Genomic DNA, 19,026 nt, shown 5'->3' with positions numbered 1-19,026 from the left:
ATATCATCTATATTTCATTATTTTTTTATAAAAAAAATTTAAACAATCTATGGTACTAGTATTAGACTTGTTTACCCATTAGGCCAACATTTTAAAAACGGCGTAGTATTACAATTTATTATTATTTATTTATTTATTTATTTTGCAATTAACCCTTTATTACTAATATGGTTGCTCCACAAAGAACAACCAAGTTTGAATTTAATATTTTATTTTTTCATAATATTCTGAACCAAATAATTCTTAGTTCAATTTTTTTTTGATTATATCTTACCTTTTACTGAACTTTAATTCATACATTTTTTAAAAAATTACAATGATTTATTTTAAGATATCTTGCATTTTAATATTAAATTCATCTACACCAGTGGCTACTTGAAAATCAAGTTCTTGACATGAGAGAGCAGTAAAATTTATATGAACATGATGGTATGAGATTTGATGTAAAATCAAGTCCCCTGCTTTGGCTGGGATGGTTACTTGCTGCTATTTGGATGGACATGGTATGAGTTTTGATGTAAAACAGTAAAAATTTGTACTTCATTTAGTACGTGAAGGTTATACTAGATTACTCGGAATTCATCGTATTTGTACATAAACTTCTATCATTCTATAACAATTCAATAACTTTACATAATAAGTGATTACCACACAAAATCACTAAATTACTCTGAAATCTTAGAAAATTACTAGCAAAACATCATCTTTCTGAAGCATCATTAAGTTTTTCCAAATCCGAGATCTGCAGATTCTTGTCAGGGCATTATCGGCTACAGTTTTCATCAGCTCACCATTTGCGTTTGCTCTTCAAAGCGGACGATGAGGTGCTATGCCAATTTCTTTTTCTTTGATTGATGAACCAGTTATTTATCTGCTTCAATTGCAACCCTGTTTCCTGGACCAGCTTTGCTTTGTCTTCCTCCTAACACAAGGTTTTGGAAAAAGCAATTGAGAGGTTTTGAGAGGTAGTTGGAAAATTGCATGAAACTGAGAGTTACATAAGAGGTAATTCAGTGACACTTACTGTTGGGTATGGCCATTTGGAATGTGATTGCCACCAAGCTTTCAAGAGGGAGGTAGTGTCTCCGGGCAATTTTCCTGCTCGTCTCTTTCGCAATATTTCTTCTCTAACATCCACGATCTTCTCCTTGTAACCCTAGAAAGTCAAGAGTCGATTAGTTACAGGATATGTGTCTACTAATGTATAAAGCAATACATTGAGCTCTTTCTTGTCACTCAAGTTTTTGACACATAGTATCAGAGTCAAAGGTTTAACGATGTAAAACGTTAACTGCCACTAGTATCAATGTATAAATGAAAAATTGGACTTTTTTCTACTAATTTAAATTTTTAGGATAATTGTCTATTTTTTAACTGATTGGTTGGTAACTATTTTCATTCATTTATATAAGAATATAAATTTGAGTCAAACTGTGTTTCTGTATGTATTTTTTTTTAAAAATTAATTGTGTTGTTTTCTCGTTAGAAAGATGATTACGTTCTTATTGGCATAAGTGCCACTAAATTATTAAAATATATGAATTTTTATTTTTTTGTACCTGCTTCAGTTCATGCTTTAGTTCTTCCCTAACACGCTCCATCAAGGACCTCTCACTCTCGGTAGGAACGAGTGGACCAAATCCCATGGTATCAAGGCCATCGACGCTCCCTTCAAACAAATTGGCATCGCTGTCGACATGCTCATCATCATCTGACATTGTTGCACCCGTGCCTTCACCGGGAGGAACACCTGTTTGGACGAAGACTCATATCTGATTTGCTTAGCAACCAGAAGCTTAACTGCATAGATTGATATCAAAGACAGAAGGAAACCAAAGGGAAAAAAGAATGTGGAAGATGAAATTTTAAACCATGCAAACAAATCTGTTATGAAAGCAACCGGTTAAGCTTTGCAGAGATTGCTCGAGATCCCAACAAGCCATTACAGCTTCCATCGCATGAACCCGAACATGCTGTTGCAGTTGGTCTTTAAAGGAACAGAGCAACAGAATGTAATGTGTCTACATCAGAAAGAAAGAAAAATGGAAGGGGAAAAGAAGAAGATACTCAGATGAAAAATGAGAAAGATATCGTATATAAAATATCAGCTTAAGCAGGAACAATTAGAAAACTCCAAAATGATAAAATATTCTTTAGTTGAGGTTTAATCTTAACAATAGAATAAATGTATATACGATCAAAGAAAAGTCCACTCAGAACAAGTCGGGATTAAGCTTTAAAATTAAGTTTCTGTTTAGTTAATCAATTTCTATGTTTCATTTTCACACTAATTTTGGTACTCATGATATTATATGCTTGTTTTCTAGTTCCAGGTGTTTAAGAATTTCACAAATTTCCGTTTCTTTACCTCTTTCGAATGCAGTAATTCAAGAATTACTGCTTACCATCTTCTGAAAAAGTCATCACTTTGCAAATTAACACAGACCATCTTCTTTCCTCTGCTCGCTCTTCATTATTTCGTTCTCAATGCCTATAATACCCACTTTCAAAGTTCCAAACCCAATTATGCAGATCCAGAAGTTTAAAGTTCATATTTTCTTCTCCAAACCCGACTATGAAAAACCATAGGTTTTAAGTTTGATAATGTCTTTCCCTTCTATATGTTCACTCCCATAAAAGGCAACTAAAAAAAAAAAAAGAAAAACCTATATAGTAATTCAACACAAAGGATACTCTCAACCTCGCGCCAAATATCTGAACATATGTTGTTCGAATCATATCCTCAAAGCTTTGTCTACATTATGGGAAACACTGTCGAGCTTGCAGGATCTGTTTGACAGGATAATACTCCTGCTACACTAAAACAACAAGCTTAACTAAGTAAAGCACAAATTCCTCTTTACATTCAGATAAACATATGTCCTTCTCTAATGATCTTCATGCATTATCATGTTAATGCATACAATGCTATCCATCAAGAGAGAATCTATTTTTATCAGAGGTAGCAGATAATAAATCTCAGGCCACAATCTACGAAAAATGATTGACGTCGAAGACGACCTCACTGCCATAAACTCACGATGACAATCCTAACTTATGTCTATACTTTTCTATTTTAGTTTTTTTTAGCAGAAAGGGTGTCATTCACCATATCTCACCGAGCAATCTTCAGAATTTTGATTCCGAAGTGATTATCTACGCTCTTTTAATAATTATTTACTCCCTCAAAAATCAATTTCCATATATGATCTAAAGCTTTTACATGTTGAGGAAGCCAAGTTGAAAGGGCATTGTAGTAGGATCCATTGATGAACTACTTCCAAAAGCAGTTTCATGCACTATAAAAAACCTATATATACATAAGCACCATTCCTGCCTTCGATGTAGATACACTGCAAGTACATAATCCATGCATGATTCGTTTTCTTTATATATAAAACATGCTACTCGAAGATACTTGATGCCGGTTGATCAAGCCGGAACAAATTCTAACCCAAACCAAGGAATCAACCAACTAGCAAGTTGGAAAAAAGAAAGAACATGTTGATAAAATTAATCAACATAAGATTCTTTAAAGCACTTGGAAAGTTCAATTATTTAGTGCATTGAACAGCATGATTCTTCTACTAGCTGCTGCAGCCATGCCATTTTTTATCAAAAACACATAAGCCCGTGACTGTTATCAACTCATTAGCCTTTTTCTCAAATCAGCTTTAATGTCAGACGTGAAAAAAAACACCCTCTTTCTTCATCTCTCTCAATTGACCAGATTGAGACCCAGATATGGAGGAAAGTGGTTTTTACTGTTCTCGTTCTGGAGGTTCATCAAATACTATTATTAAGTCAATGAAGCCAGATTAAACCCATTTTAAAAATAAACCCAGAAAGAAAAACAGAGAAATCGATTCTAAAAACAGAGATTTTGACATTAAAGAAATGAACTATATGATTCTAAATTTCTAACCATGAACTGATCAAGCTGGTCCTTGTCATCATCCAGGCGTCCATCACCAGCTACGTAGTACTTAGCCACCACCTCCTGCGACTGCGCCAACTGGGTATCAATCCTCGGCAGCTGGTCAACTGGCGTGGCGATCCTCAAACACGCCACGTGTGCAGACAGCAACTGTCCGTACAAAGGATGCCCTAGTATGGCCGCTTTGCATCTCGCGCTCTCCCAGCTGTTATCATTATCATCCCCACCACAATCTATCAACTCCTTGTCGCCATTTCCATTCTCTGAACTGTTACTGCAAGTGGGTGCTGAAAAGGTGTCGTTTTGCAAATGAACGAAGCTCTGATGCCGCTGCTGCTGCTGCAAAATCGCGTTGTTGAGCCACGCAGGACCGCCGGCGGCGGAGGAGAACGGCGGCGGGGTCGGAGCTTGGTCGATGACGAGTCTTTGCATGTGCTTGGTTTGGTCCGCGAAAATGTCGTTAAAACCTACCTCTCCGTCGTGGTAAGCCATTTTGGGTAATCAGTTAGCTCTTTAATTAAGCACTTAAAGAGGAAGAAGTGCTTTTTTGGGAAAAGAAGTGAAAAAGAAAAAGCGGTTTTAAGAGTTGAGAGGGAAACACTTTGCTGGGGCAGAAGCTGCTTATTGATATATAGTTGGGGGATCGTGAAGAAGAGATTTTGGAGGGTAATTCATCCGAGGCATGTTGGATGATCTAACGGTAAAGAGAAGTGCCACGTGTAAAATTTGGAGGTAAAAAATGATGGTACGTGGTGCAAGTAAATTACTTCCAAATACACTAATTTTTTTAATAAAAAAAAGTACATCCAAATTTTAATAATTTATAACTATTCTAATTAAAAAAATATAAATATTATAAAATATTTTTTTAATTTAAAAATATAATAAATTTATTAAAATTTAATTTATATAATTTTATTAAAATATTAAGAAACTAATAATTATAAATTATTTTAAATTTAATTAAATATTTTAAAATATTAAGTCTGTTTGCGGTTAAGGTTCTGAATAGAATCATCTGTTAGGAATCGATTCAGATCAATGTTTACTCTAATTTTGTTCAAACTATTAAATTTCGTTTGATTAAAAATTGAACGGTTCAAATTCAGTATGTTTACCGAAAAAAAAAAAAAAATTATTGTACAGATTTTTTAGCTAACCATATTTTTTCGAAACCTCTTGAATTGCACTCCCACAACCTACTTCTCGCCGATCTTGTTCGACTCACTAGTGACGACTTAGTCGGTGTGTCATAACTTAGACTGTGTATGACCTAAGCTTGTATATTTTTCATTATATAAAAAAAATATTAATTAGATATGATACAGTAAAAAAAAGAAGAAGTAATTATTCTGTAGAAAAAGGGTTACTATTAACGAAGCACCTCCGGCGCATGTTATCAAAACTCATGACAAGGACATCGCTTACGTGTCAATCTCACGTTTCATGGACCACTTCGAAGAATGGAACGACCAACAAATCAGGTCCGTAGAAACATATTAGTATTCACCGAAAGACAACTTCATGAAACTGTTAGATTTAATAAAAAATATATATATATTTTACCAATTAATTTTCCGAAAATATAAAATAATACTTTTTTTTTATTCCTAAATTATACATTATGTAGGTTCAATGTTTTCTACACTTTAAGAGTTATAATTTATTTTAAAATTATTAATATACTAAATTTAAATTTTTTAAAAATTAAATATTTTACTATTAGAATAATATTGCATTTATAAATTTTACTAAATTTAATTATATTTTTGAACAAAAAAAAATATTACGTAACAATTAAAATTTTTTTAATTAGAATAATCATAAAAATTTAATAAAATAATTTTTTTAATTAAAAAATTCCAAAATTTAGGTATGTTAATTTCCTTTAATTTTACTAACTTATACCTCTTAATTTAAAAAAAAAAAGAATATGGGAAATTAATTTTTCCTTAAATAAACATATATATATATATATACATATACATATATATATATATGTTAAGAGTTTAGAGACATGGCGATGTTCCTCTGACAAATGCAGAGAGACACGTGTCTGAAAATAATAAGGTGGTTGATTTGATACGAAGAGCAGGGGAAAATTAAAGCATGTTTCAACATTTCAAGGTAAAAGTCAGATTTTGTCCCTTGTCTTCTTCTTCTTCACTCTTTGATATTTTTGTTTGGCAATTTTGGTTTTCATGGCATCTTTCTCCACTATGATCTTTTAGTTCCCATACAATCCATGGCATTTCTGTGAGTTTCACAAAGAGAGCTCTTACCCTACAAATAAAACTACTTACTTATAAATTTGTTTCGGGTCTAGAGTAATTTTAGATTATTGTATTTTGTATTCGAAGTGAGCTCGATTTTAACAAAACTCAATCGAAATGTGTGAGTTTCACAAAGAGAGCTTACACCGTACAACTAAAACTACTTACTTATAAATTTGTTTCAGGTCTAGGTTAGTTTTAGATTATTGTATTTTGTATTCGAAGTGAACTCGATTTTAACAAAACTCAATCGAAAACCAATCGTATAGTAACCATCTTTTTTTTTTTAAAAAAAAAAGATGACCCGAAAGTCGAATAGAATAGTGTTAATCGGATTTGATTTGAATGAACCCGATTTAATCCGAACTTATAAATTTGTAGGACCTCTAAGTACATCCATAACCAAATCGAATAATACCTTGAAAAAAAAAAGAACCAAGACTTAAAAAAAAAACTGAGTTTTGTTGTGCAATATGTGTGTATGTATCTTTGCAAAGACACAAACAATAAAATTACATATTGCTGGTGCTGTATATATATATTATACGGTAGAGGAGAGTCGTGCATCGGATAACTAGACATAATGTAACCCCATTATTGATGAAACCAGTGTCTTCTTCTTCAAAAATAAACATTGTTGACCGTACCATACCCACAAGTAGTTGGCATTTTTCTAGGCCTCGTTTGGATGACAATAATGCTTTGTACAGAATGCGTTAAGTGGTCCTAGATTCTTTTCATCATTTAATCCAATATTATCATTCATGATATTTTTTTTTTGTTATAATTTAATATTTCATACTTATATATATATATATATAGAGCAATAGAATTAGTACCCATTGAAGTAAATAGTGGCGTGTACATTTTTTTTTTTCACTGAATCTAAGAGACAACAATAACTAGCAGCCAAGAAATTTACATCATTTGCAGTCTGCTCATCAACTGGCCTTGCAAGGACGATAACTATTCAGGACCCATCAGACTTCTTTTTTTCACAAAAGTAAAAATACAGAAATCAAATGCAGAGAGAGTACTTTAAAGCCATTTATGCTCTCAGAAGTACACAATAATTTCTGAATGGAAAGTACGAGCGCACGTTGCCATGTTGGTCAGATTCTTAGTTTCACCTCTGTGAAAGTTCAAACTCAAAAATGAAATTTCAACCATGTCAAGGTGATAGGATTAAGAACACTTTACCTAATCAGCTTCACTCCAAATGATCTTCAAGTATAGTCCTCACAGTTCTTCTGGGTCTATAGTTTCAGTACGGTAGGTGTAGGAAAATGATCTTTAAGTATGGTCCTGAAGTTCTTCTGGGTCTACAGTTTCAGTATGGTAGGTGTAGGAAAATGTGCATTTTCTAGGAATTCAATGACAATAATAATTTCGATACACATTTCAAAGAGTGATCTCAGTTAAATACTATCAACATGCACAGATATACAATCTATGTACTGATTTCACGGTATGTGTCCAGAGTACATTACTATCTTTCCTAAATACATTGACGAAGGTTTTGGGATCGTGTTATCGATGGAAGAGCGATAACATATATAATAACGTAAAAGTACGAATCTCTCAGAATACTTGCGTACGAATTAAGAGAGAATGAAAATGGTGTATTATGTAAAAGCACATTATATTGGAATTTTTGATACATTTTACCTTTTCTTGGCTAAATTGGAGATCATACCTTTCTTCTCCTTCTGGCCAAGTTCGAGTGTAGGATCAATTTGAACGGAAATGATAGCTTGGGCTTGAGCATGTTTGTTGGCCACCCTATAGGAGAAAATGTTAAATGAACTCAAGAAATAAATAATTCTGCTCAATTGCAGTATATTCTAATCCCTTTCACATTGAGCTTCATACAAAACCCTTTTTGAGGAGGAGCAAGTTATGTAGAAGAGCTAAGATATTATTATACATACACATGAATAGCACAGAGCCTGAATAAATCAATTATATGTTTAAGGGAGACTAGGAGGGGAAAGGGAAGGTTTTGTGACTTTGAGCTCTCCACAGTCACTAATATAAACAGTTTTCAGAGGCCTGTTCCATATGGTACGGGCATTCTGGGCTCTCTCGTCTCCAAGAAACTCTGCCAAATCGTTGAATTGACGAATCCTTTCTGATGGTTTGTAGGTGGGAATTGAAGCTATGGCTGTCACAACATCCAACCCTGAAATTCAATTCGAATTAGAGGTGAGCGATACAGTCTATGCTAGTAATAACCGTTTCACCTTCTCTTCCTTCTTGTGCACAGACTCATTATACATTCTTGTTCATGTAGATCAGGTGGGGGCAACAGGGTTTAAAATTCCATGCCCCCTTCTGATTTCTGAACCAGCAAGCTATGATAATAATGACAGTTTTGAGCTTTGTAGATTTGATTAGTCGACAGTAGAAGCACAAGAAATTTAAAAATTTGGGTTAGATCCCAAATCATAATTTTTATGAGCATAATTGAAAAGTCAAACCATTGTAAGGTTCTCACTCTAGGTTCTTTCCACAATAAACATTTGATTCTAGTTTTTCCCTGTTCTATCCAAGAGATGTCTCTTTCTCAAGAATCCAAAAGCCTGTAATACCAATTATCCAACATGAAACTTAATGGTGTTCACAATACGCTTGTAACACACAAACAAAAGGATTCAAAAGTTATTGCATATCTATATGTTAATCTTTGAAATTTAGATGTGAACAAAAAGCAGATCAGTAAGGAATTCTGTAATTCTTTTGGAACTCATTTGCCCAAACATAGCCAATAGTTTTTCATTAAACACATAAGAGGTGCTAGAAAATATTACTTCATAACTGACCATAAGAAACTTCAAATAGACTTGAGTTAGAATAATTATGCATTGAAGCCTATTACAATGTCCAGTTAACACCGCAATATTGAGAAATAAATTCGTTATCAAACAAATTGAACTTGTTTAACCAGATACACTCTCAAGCCTCAACACCACAAACTAAGGTCATGATTGGAACAAATGAACTCCATTTTGAAGGAATTTGAAATATAACCCACCTAAAATCTTTTAGAAGTTCGATTTTATCATCTTTTATATCATAAATGACATCAATGTAAATTTTCAAATAAATTCCACAAATGAAGTTCATTGGCTCCAAAACTAGCCTAAACGATTTTCACTTTGGCTGTCAAGTACCATCAAGAACAAAATACAGCAGAAGACCAGAGTAACTTTAGTTCTGGAAAGAAAGAAAATCAGTTTACCATACAGATGTTCTTTCAGTCTAAAAGTTTATGCATAACCTAACTGGGGGTACTGTGCATACAGTATCTGAAACTAAGAATTGGGAAATTTACCTTCAAGGACGGTGCCGAAGACAATGTTCTTGCTATCGAGCTGGGGGCAGGGGCCAGGTCCAGTGGTGATCAAAAACTCAACATTCCTATAATTAGGATCGAGCCTAATGTCTTCGTCATCGTCGTTCTCCGACAAGCAAAGCGAAACGACGCCGGGCCTGGAATGCGTAAGCAAGAAGGCCTTGGAATCAACAGTCTCGGTGTTGCGAGGGAGGTCGAGCGAGGGAAGATGGACCTCGCCTTTCTCCTTGCGGCCTTGACGGCCGGCCAGGAAGAATTGGCCGGGGAATATCTTGTGGACAAGAGTGTTCTTGTAGGATGAAGAGGTGCACATGAGCTTGAAGGTGGAGACGGTGAGAGGAACAAGGTGACCGTAGAGGCCAAGAACAAGACGGCCTAAGGGAGTAGGCTCGGAACAGAGAGGGGAGGGGAGGTTGGAGTCCGAAAGGGTGCGAAAGTAGGTAGGGCAGATGGAGAAGTCCATGAAGATTCGATCGGTGATGGTGGTATCAATAGATGGAGAGGCGGAGGAGGTGAGGGGGCTGAGGGTAGTGGAGAGGAGGAGAGTCCGGCGGCTGATGGCGGAGGAGGAGACATGGTTGTGGAAGGTAAGGGAAGGGGGAGTAACGGGAATCAGGGAGGAGGCCATGGAGATGGAGACGGGGAGGACATGGCTGGTAAGGGATGAGCCAGGAGGGAGGAGGGAGGGAGTGCGAACGGGAAGTTGTGATTGGTCGGTGATTAGTGGGTCCCACTCCACCCGCTAATTGGTACTGTGTTGCCATTCATAACCGTTGGATTAGAGAAAAACAATCAAAGCCGTCCAAAATATGATTTTAAAAATATTTAAAATATGGTTATATATATACAAGTTTTTTAAAATTTAAACTGCATATTCGTTTCTCCCCCGCCGAACACCATTTCTCTCAGAATCCATCCCGAGAAACCGTCCAGCAGGCACCTGATTGTCTTCCAACCGTGCTTGCTTTTCGGTTAGTTAAACAGAGATTGTAAGAAAAGATACAAATTTCGGAAAATATTTGCTGCGGTGAGACGATTTCTCAGCTGCCAAACAAAAATTACAAGCAAATTTTATATGCTTAGTTGTATCTGGTTTCTCTCATGTTGTGATTTTACGACCGTAAACTATAGCGTGATTTTTAAATAATTTCTACTTTTGACGGATTTTCTTTCTATCGATTTGACAGAGCTTGTTGATGCCATTCTTCGAGTGGAGCACGGTCTTCGATTCCGCGCGCGTTTTTTCTTTTTCCGAGAGGTACACGTCCTTCTGCAGTGCTTACACATATACGTATTATATAGACGCGCGCGCGATACTGCAATAGTCATCATGTGAATATAATAAACACAGGAACAGAGTACACGAGTGGCTAATGTAAAACTTTAGGTATAAATTGAAGTCTCGATTTTCGTTGTATTCATGGTAGTGTCCACAAATTATTATTGGATTCTTTTAGTCGTATGAGCTGAGACTAAATAAGCTAATTAGAGGGACTTCATGGTTACTTAAAGAAATGTGCTTGAAGTACTGAATGTTTTAGTAATAGGGTTCTTATAAAGTTGCCAAGGTAGCATCTAAGGTTTCATGTGCTGCACACGTTAGGTATTTGGAATTGAAAGAGGAATCGGATTGAAATGATCTCACGAGCTTGTCAATGTAACTTTTAAATATTAGTATCTTGGGTAGCATGCAAATTATATTTATCGTTAGAGAGACCAAGAGACTCGTTGCCTCATGGGAACAAAGGCAGCAGTCTAGTTTGGCTTTGCTTGGAATTTATAGCAAGCTAGGATTTTATTGTTTTTTACACCTGAATAAATGTTTCTTAAATCGGCTTGTCAAAAGGTAATTCCAATTTTGTTTTTACTTGTGAGGTCGGTGATTATTTCAGTTGAATAGAAAGTTTAAGTGTAACATTGCTAGTTACAAAGCTTCTCCCAAACATGAAACCCTTCAAGGATCAAGCAATAGTGGAGCTTCATACTTCTAAAATTTAAAAAAGCAACTTTAATTCAACCTCAATTTTGATGGCTTTCTGCGGGATCAAATGTCTTAGTTCCAAATTCCACGTGGGTTTCTTTCAATTTAAATAAATGTTGCATTTTAACATTGTTTAGGGATCCTATGTGTGTGATTTGGTGAATGGTGAAATTTGGGTTTGGCTGGAAAATAAATATTCATACAGGCATTTTGGTGTTGAGTAATAGTATAATCTTCTGCAACTATGGATCTAGAAAATTCTTGGTGGAAAAAAAATGTAATGACAATAGATGAGTTATATCCACTTCACACTGGAGCATATTTTTATGTCCTATTAAGAGCCAGGTTTAGGAATCCAACAGGTCAGAGTGAACTGATTGACATAACCTAAGCACTTATTCTTGAGAACTGATCCATTAAGATGCATGTCTACCAGTGATGCAAGTGCTGCAATATTTTTGGGGTTTAGTCTGCTTAAGCTGCTTTATTCATGCACAGTGGCAGGTAAACAATGTTCCGACAGATAGAAGGAATATTCTTGAGTCCATTTGATGAAACAAAACCAGGAAAGGTGTTGGATATCAACCTAACATTGAAATATTCGGACCCTAGAAATCTGAAGACTTGAAGAAGCAAAAATTTTTCTCTTGATTTTTCTTCTCTCTTTATTTATAAAGGTAGGCATGATGTTATATGGGACTGAGCTTAATATGATGCTATGTAGAATTCCTTTCAACATTATTATTATCTTGACATCAAATGCATCTGGTATAGAAATAGCGAAAAACATATATAGCAGTTGCTTCTCTGTATTTACTGTGTGTCTCTAACTTGGATTTGTCAAGTCTTCCACAAACTTCTGTCCTCTGCTTGGTAAGGGACCCTTGTTATCCTCTCTTTGCTTGATTGATAAAATACTGAGAGGAGAAGATTGACAAAAGAACTTCAAAGCTTTTATAGATAAAGAACCTCCATCCTGTGATTGTTTCTTGAGGAACAAAGTGTTCCTTTGTTGAGAACAAACATTTTGGCAAATGCTTTGCAGCTTGTGTAATGCACAACTGCAGTTGCGGTGATATGGCCTCCGCTCAATATCCAAGTTTTGCAATGGAATGCTTACAGCAATGACACACCGAAGCATCATCTCCACTGCTTCACTTTTGAAGTTTTCCTTTCCTGTGTCTGTGGATCTTTTTATGTTATTGGAGTGGATTGGTTTTATATAATGATTTGAAATGTTGAGAGCTGGTATTCTATGTTTACTGCATATAGAGTAGGGTAGCAGATTTCCTAGAGGAAGAATTTGGAAGTTGCCTATAGAAGAAAATATTGTATAGCTACTTTCTTATAGAATAAAAGTTACAACAGGTCCAGACAATTCTTCAGAGCAGTTTAGAATTATGGTAAACATATATTTCAAGGGGAACTTTCCAATCGTGGCCTAATTCTTGGAAACATGGATAAAGAGCCAACCTAGGAACAGAGGATGCTGACTTAGCTTGTCTTGTTTTGCTTTGACTTTGGAATTCATTATAGATGGAGAGTCTTGAGTGTTGTTTTCTTCTGAACAATGTTTAATTGACTCGTTAGAATTGATATTCTCATTTATAATTATTTGTAATGTAGGTGACTTTCAAATGCAAGAACTTAATTCAAGTATATCATCCGCTAAAGCAAATGTTTCACCAGTAATTTTTCTTTCATGTTCTAGCATGACATCACTTAAAGGGAATGTTTCATTTGTCACTTCTTTGCATATGTATTTACTTTAATATTGTCTCTTCTTTTACTGATTGAAACCATTGTATCTTGGATTCCTATTGTATCTCGAGTCCTTTTTTTTTTTTTTGAGTAGACAATTGTATCTTGATTTCCAATGTGAAGAATGTTTTGTTAAATCCAACGAGTGCCAATATATTGTCTTTCTGTTTTAAAGATGTTATATATGGCCCACCGAATGGTCAAATGTGGATTTCAATTGTATCCTGATACCGGATGTGAAGAATGTTTCCTTAAATCTAGATGAGTGCCAATATATTTTCTTTGTTTTTTAAGATGTTATATATGGCCCACTGAATGGTGAAATATAGAATTGAATTCTAAAATAGGCATTTTGTAATGGGGAAAACATTCATTACCTGGCATTAGCAACTTTGGCAGAAGAGACAAATGGTGATAAACCATGTACTATTTTTTATTCAATAATGTAATGTACTTTATTACCTGCTAAGTTTTGGAATCTAGGTCATGAATTATGTAAAAATTCTATTTTTTGTAGAACAAGAAATAATGTTAAGAGAAAAGGAGAATATACACAAAGCAGGGAAGAATAAAATATCCTCCCAGAAAACAATTTTTGTGTGCTGGAAGTTTTAACAGGCCTAGCAACTCAGGAAGAAGGAAAAAGAACAAACAAGGAAAGTGTCTTCTTAACTTGCTGGTTTGGCGGGGGTGGGGGGTTGAAAACTTGGTCTCTGCAGATACAACCTGCACGTTCAGACAGATGAACTGGAGTAAATATATAGGAAATATTAAAAGAATACAAGCTGTGTCCTTTCTTTGGCTCCTCCGTTTTTCATGGAATTAGGTGACAGGAAATCTTTATTCCACACTTGGAAGGTACTCATTCACAAATTTTTTGGTTTGCATTACTCTGTTTCTACAATTTTTTTATGGTTTTAAATGCTAAGGTCCTCTATAAACCCGGATAGAAAGTCAATGAAACTTTTGTATTTTCAATTTGTACTTTGTAAACAAATAAGTTGGACACATCATTTCAGGATCAGACATTGCTGGCTCCAGACCTCATATTTTGTTCAATGGTCCTTTTTACAACGAAGAAGATCTCAGGGACATTTTAATATTCTGGCTGATGCCTTCTTGTAAATTCTCCCTTATTCACTTGGGTGTCAACCCTTTGATGCCTTTTGTCTATGGTATCTTCTTTACACTCAAAAAAAAGATACGGCACATTACATTAAGTATACAGCTTTTGAGGTTTCATTGCTTTATGCTTTTGACTGTCCACGTATAATGTTTAATGGTTCTACCGTACATATAAAAAATCATTGGAGTGAGAAAGGTCAAGATGATAACTTTCAGAATCAATCAGTATATGATTTACTCTCGAAATGGGGAAAATTGGGATTTCCACCTTATGTCTTTTGTACTTATATGTCGATTTCTTGCTAAAGAAACAATGTCCTTGTCAAATCTTTGAATTGTACGGTTGGATGCCATGTGATGTTTTAGACACACCTACCTATCTTCTTGTGTTGTTTACTAGGTGCATTGTTCAACTGATGAAATGGGACGGCAAGGAATAGAGGGAGAAAAGCGAGACTGCCATTGTCTTCAGATGGATAGTCTTGGATGTGCTTTGATATTGATGAACATGATTTTGTTCCCACATAATATTTGTCTGCTTTGAAACTATGCTTTCATAAGAGACTTGACCCTGCCCAACTGACTTCTTTCCATCCTGGCTTTTGCTTTTATTCACTTCTGTCACATTGTTCTTTTATGAAGGGCAATTTGGGGTTGTCAATTTATGGGAAATGATGAAAGTTATTACTGTCACAAGACCTTTCTATTTCTTAATATGTTCATTCTTCTTTCGGTATGTTCTCTGAAATTCTATAGAATGGGATCTAGTCATTTACCAATGGCGTAAGTTTTAAATTGACAGATATCAAAGAGAAAACGGAGTAGTGTATGGCAAAAATTTGCCTGGCTGCCCATTTGAGTATTATGTACGCCTTCAATATGTGCATCTATAAACTAGATTATACACTCAAGTTCAACATTTGCATCTCTACTTGTCTGGAGATGATATCAGAAGCTGATTGCCATTTTGACAGATCTTCTTTTTTTCTTCCAGATATACCATTTCATAAAACATAGTCGGCTAATTTTACAGAATGCTTCATTTATGTAATGTAGCACTATTGACTTCAAATCTCCAGACTCCAAAAGCTGTAACTCTACAGCTTACTGATACAGGCCAGGTAATCTCAGAGCCATGGAACTAATATACTTGTTCTAGCTTTGAGGCAATGCTACTAGAGTCTAGTGTGATGCGAACAATTCTCATTTCCATCTTGTATTATTTATTTTACCTAGTTTACCATTTTTGGTGCGTGATAATTCTTAGTTTAGGAAAACTTATGCTCTCCCCAAGTTTTCACTGGATAGATTGATGACAGCCAGCTAGATGCCTTTGCTCCACTCATACCAAATCAAGGATATGAAATTGTCATAGCCAATGTTTTTGCCTTTTCCTTTTAGATTTTGTAACTTAAAATGCAAAAGTTGTATGGAGGCTGGTGTCAGTCATAATTCCGTTGATGCATTATTCAGAGATTTTGTGTGGGCAACTAACTGGTCTAATGGGATATTGGGAAGTTGCTGTGCTGAAAACTGACCACTTCAGGTTTTTGTTAATCTGCATCAGGCAATCTTTTGACAAAAATTTGAAATAAACCAATAAAATTCATGGGGCAACCTGCTATTGGAGCGGTTAATAATTTCTCCCTCACTAATCTATTTTACTTGAATACTTGTGTTCCTTGGGTTCTGGGAAGACATATGGCAAAACGATCCTAAATTAGTTTGCTGCATTGCCCTTGCAAACTCTAAAATCACAATGGGGAGATGGACAAAATTTTAACTTGATTGATTACTTGTACGTCTAGCATTACCAAAAAGAAAATGATAGCAATAAAAAGTTACCTCGAGCATTCCTATATTTACTGGAATGGAGCCAGAATAAATTTTGCTTTTGGTAATGATCATGGTGAATTCATTTAACTCGAGTTGAGGAGCAATCGAGATGAAAGAAATATAAGTAACAAAAAAGAAGAAGAAGAAGAAGAAGAAGAAGATACAAGAGTCTATAAATTCCTAACCTGTATCTATTTGGCTTTATTAAGCCAACGTATTTATCTCATCTATGTGATGAAACAGTTGCCTCTTCTCTGCATCTACTTGGTGATTCATTGAGAACAGAAGATTGAAGAGAGAACTGGGAAGCTGATAGAGACAAGGAACAATTGATCCAGCCCTGTTTCTTAGGGAATGTTATATTCCTTTTCTGGAAACAAACGTTTGGATATACGCCTTTCAAATTATGCAGTGCACAGCCGCAATTTCGATGGTATGGCCTTCGCTCAATCTCTATTTCATGTATTCCTAAGCTTCCGTTAAAGACACACCGGAGCATCATGTCTGCTGCTCCAGTGGCCATTGTCTCTTCTCTCCTCTCCTCTCCTCTCTTTCCCTGTGTAAACTTGCTATAGGTGTGGATCTGTAGATGGGTTTAGTTAATGTATTATTCTACATGGTTTTGCAGGGTTTATATAGAGCAGGGAAGCAGCACTGAGGTTTTATTACGTGTGGCAGGAATTCTACTCACAACTACTTTGTGTTAGTCCGGAGCTTCCTCCGAGGATCTCAAGAAAGCTTTGGTGTGTAAGATTCTTGCTAGACTAAGAAAAATATGTTTTTCTAGGAAAGTCCATTTCTATATAGTGCCTAAGTTTTACATTTAGAAAGATCAGAGAGTGGCTTGGCTTGAAAAACAATGTTTTTCTTTTTTTTCCCTTTTCTTTTGGAAGTTGCGGTAAAAAATGAGCTTTTTGGCATAGTTTTTTCCAGGAAAGCATTTTTTGTTAACAAAGTTACTAGAAAGGACCAAAAACAGCCTTGTTTCTTTTGCTTTCGCTTGGCGATTTCCCCAATGCAATGAGGATCTAGTTTCTATTTCTAAGTCTGACTTAACCGGTGGAAGCTAAATCCCAAGTTTTCCTTCTTTTTTTTAGTTCTTTCTCTTTTTTTTTTGGCTAGAATAGTAGGATAGTGATGGTGGTGTCCTGCCTTTTTTATCTTTCTACTTGCCAGCAACATCTATTACCTTATTCAAATGTGATCCTGGTTCCTCCATTCCTTGTGAAACCCAGTGAATATCTGCCAATTACTCTTCCAAATTCTGCGAGTAAAGATAATGATAAGATGCCAGTTCATTCGGATATTTCAATCAGGAATATTTCTTTTTATTTTTTATTTTTTTAACTTCTTTATAAATCATAGCTATAAAACTCCCTTCATCTAAACATTGATATTTTCTAAAAAGCACTTGAATTCCTTTTCTTCTCTTTTCCCATAAAATCTCATGGAGACAAAACGATAGAGTTCATCGTGGTTGTGTATGCTTTCCATCGAGCTGTTGCTGCTATACTTTTATCAAATGATATTTGGCTGATATGGTAGCCAAACTCTCTTTTCACTCATTTAGAGAGGGGGAAGTAAGAGGGGAGAGAAGGTAACAAAGGCTATTTGATACTCTTTAAACTTACGCTTGTGAGCACCATGACTTAAATTTCTTTTCCCTCATAATTTATTAAGGATTAACCATTAGACTCGAGATTTTTTTGTTGTTTTTGAGATTGACCTCTTATATCATATTTTTAGCGTATATTTACAATGCACTTAGTTATTCTATATAATTTTAGTATTACATTATATTTTTAGATTATGTTTAGAATGCATCTGGATGTTCTATATAATTTGTATACTTACTTACATAAAAATTCACATTTTTAAGATTCATTGGTTCAATTGTAATTTCACCAAAATTTCAGGGACATTTATGTAATTTAGCACTTCTTCACTAAAATATTTAATATTATTTTTCAGTTTAGAAAATTAATTAGTTAATAAAATATTATTTGTGTGCATTGAATAGGTAACCGACCACTTGACCAACAGCCTGGACTAGATAGAAAGTAAGGTATGTGCATCACATGTTACTCTGCCTTTTCTGGGAAACACAGTTTCTGATTTTTAATTTTCTGCATTTTCCAATTCTGGGTTTAATTAGAGTTCGAGAAAATTCACTCTTAATAACTTAAATTTCTCGTAGGATTAGTAAGTTCTATTTCTTAACGGGAGAAGGGATATAACTCAGCGATAGAGTATCAATTTTACATGGTGAAAATTATCGGTTCGAATCTGATTATTCTTAAACTCAATGAATGTGAGTTTTTCTATTTTAATTTGCTCATTTGCCATGATCGAATAAGAATGGACAAGAGGCTCGTGGGATTGACGTAAAGGGGTAAGGATAGCTATATTTTTGGGAGCGAACTCTAGATAAATATGAAGCGTATAGATACAAATTATGCCTTAGAATGAAAGACAATTTCGAATCAACTTTATCTACGAACAAGAAACCTATAAATAATGCAACTATGAATCTCATGGAAAGTTCGATCCTGGCTCAGGATGAACGCTGGCGGCATGCTTAACACATGCAAGTCGGACGGGGAGTGGTGTACTTGTTCTTGAGAGAAATTTAAAAAATATATATAATTATTCATATATAAAATTCAAATAATACATTATTAATAATTTAAATTTAAAATTTTAAATTATGATGGCGATGTATAATTTTGATCAAAATTTCAATCTCTTTAATAAAAAT

At 34.9% G+C, this 19,026-nt stretch overlaps 2 protein-coding genes and 1 long non-coding RNA gene across 6 annotated transcripts; 1 reads left to right on the top strand and 2 right to left on the bottom strand.

The window, feature by feature from the left end:
* Positions 1–543: 543 nt before the first annotated feature.
* LOC110815662 (homeobox protein knotted-1-like 2) lies at positions 544–4,559 on the bottom strand. The gene is made up of 5 exons (XM_022043548.2): positions 3,926–4,559; positions 1,901–2,021; positions 1,560–1,750; positions 1,025–1,156; positions 544–922 (listed from the first exon to the last, which is right to left on the bottom strand). The coding sequence occupies exons 1-5, from the start codon at positions 4,427–4,429 to the stop codon at positions 788–790; spliced, it is 1,083 nt and encodes a 360-aa protein (XP_021899240.2). The 5' UTR covers positions 4,430–4,559; the 3' UTR covers positions 544–787.
* A 3,466-nt stretch (positions 4,560–8,025) lies between these two features.
* LOC148253144 (Cyclophilin-like peptidyl-prolyl cis-trans isomerase family protein) lies at positions 8,026–10,273 on the bottom strand. The gene is made up of 2 exons (XM_088208272.1): positions 9,545–10,273; positions 8,026–8,392 (listed from the first exon to the last, which is right to left on the bottom strand). Exons 1-2 carry the CDS (start codon positions 10,191–10,193, stop codon positions 8,181–8,183), a joined length of 861 nt encoding a protein of 286 aa, XP_088064398.1. The 5' UTR covers positions 10,194–10,273; the 3' UTR covers positions 8,026–8,180.
* Positions 8,305–18,592, top strand: LOC110815616 (uncharacterized). Of its 4 annotated transcripts, none has more exons than XR_015813596.1 (6): positions 10,250–10,592; positions 10,753–10,823; positions 12,045–15,553; positions 16,512–16,701; positions 16,897–17,011; positions 18,289–18,592. It is a non-coding gene; the product is annotated as an uncharacterized LOC110815616 (long non-coding RNA). The 4 variants fall into 4 exon arrangements; XR_015813595.1 differs by having other exon boundaries at positions 10,266–10,592; positions 15,427–15,553; XR_015813594.1 differs by lacking the exon at positions 10,250–10,592 and adding an exon at positions 8,305–8,415 and having other exon boundaries at positions 10,753–15,553.
* Positions 18,593–19,026: the final 434 nt, after the last annotated feature.

This window comes from Carica papaya, chromosome 7, assembly GCF_054855325.1.
Source record: "Carica papaya isolate Zhongbai chromosome 7, ASM5485532v1, whole genome shotgun sequence".
NCBI lineage: Eukaryota > Viridiplantae > Streptophyta > Magnoliopsida > Brassicales > Caricaceae > Carica > Carica papaya.
This window is presented reverse-complemented; position numbering and strand designations above follow the sequence as displayed.

What these genes read in the sequence shown, in the direction of transcription:
- LOC110815662 (XM_022043548.2), bottom strand. Translation starts at nt 4,429, where the DNA reads ATGGCTTACCACGACGGAGAGGTAGGTTTTAACGACATTTTCGCGGAC. An exon ending in ACCAGCTTGATCAGTTCATG is followed by an intron (nt 2,022 to 3,925) that starts GTTAGAAATTTA and finishes TTTCTGATGTAG; the next exon opens with ACACATTACATTCTGTTGCT. An exon ending in ATCTCTGCAAAGCTTAACCG is followed by an intron (nt 1,751 to 1,900) that starts GTTGCTTTCATA and finishes TCGTCCAAACAG; the next exon opens with GTGTTCCTCCCGGTGAAGGC.
- LOC148253144 (XM_088208272.1), bottom strand. Translation starts at nt 10,193, where the DNA reads ATGGCCTCCTCCCTGATTCCCGTTACTCCCCCTTCCCTTACCTTCCAC. An exon ending in CTTCGGCACCGTCCTTGAAG is followed by an intron (nt 8,393 to 9,544) that starts GTAAATTTCCCA and finishes ATTGAATTTCAG; the next exon opens with GGTTGGATGTTGTGACAGCC.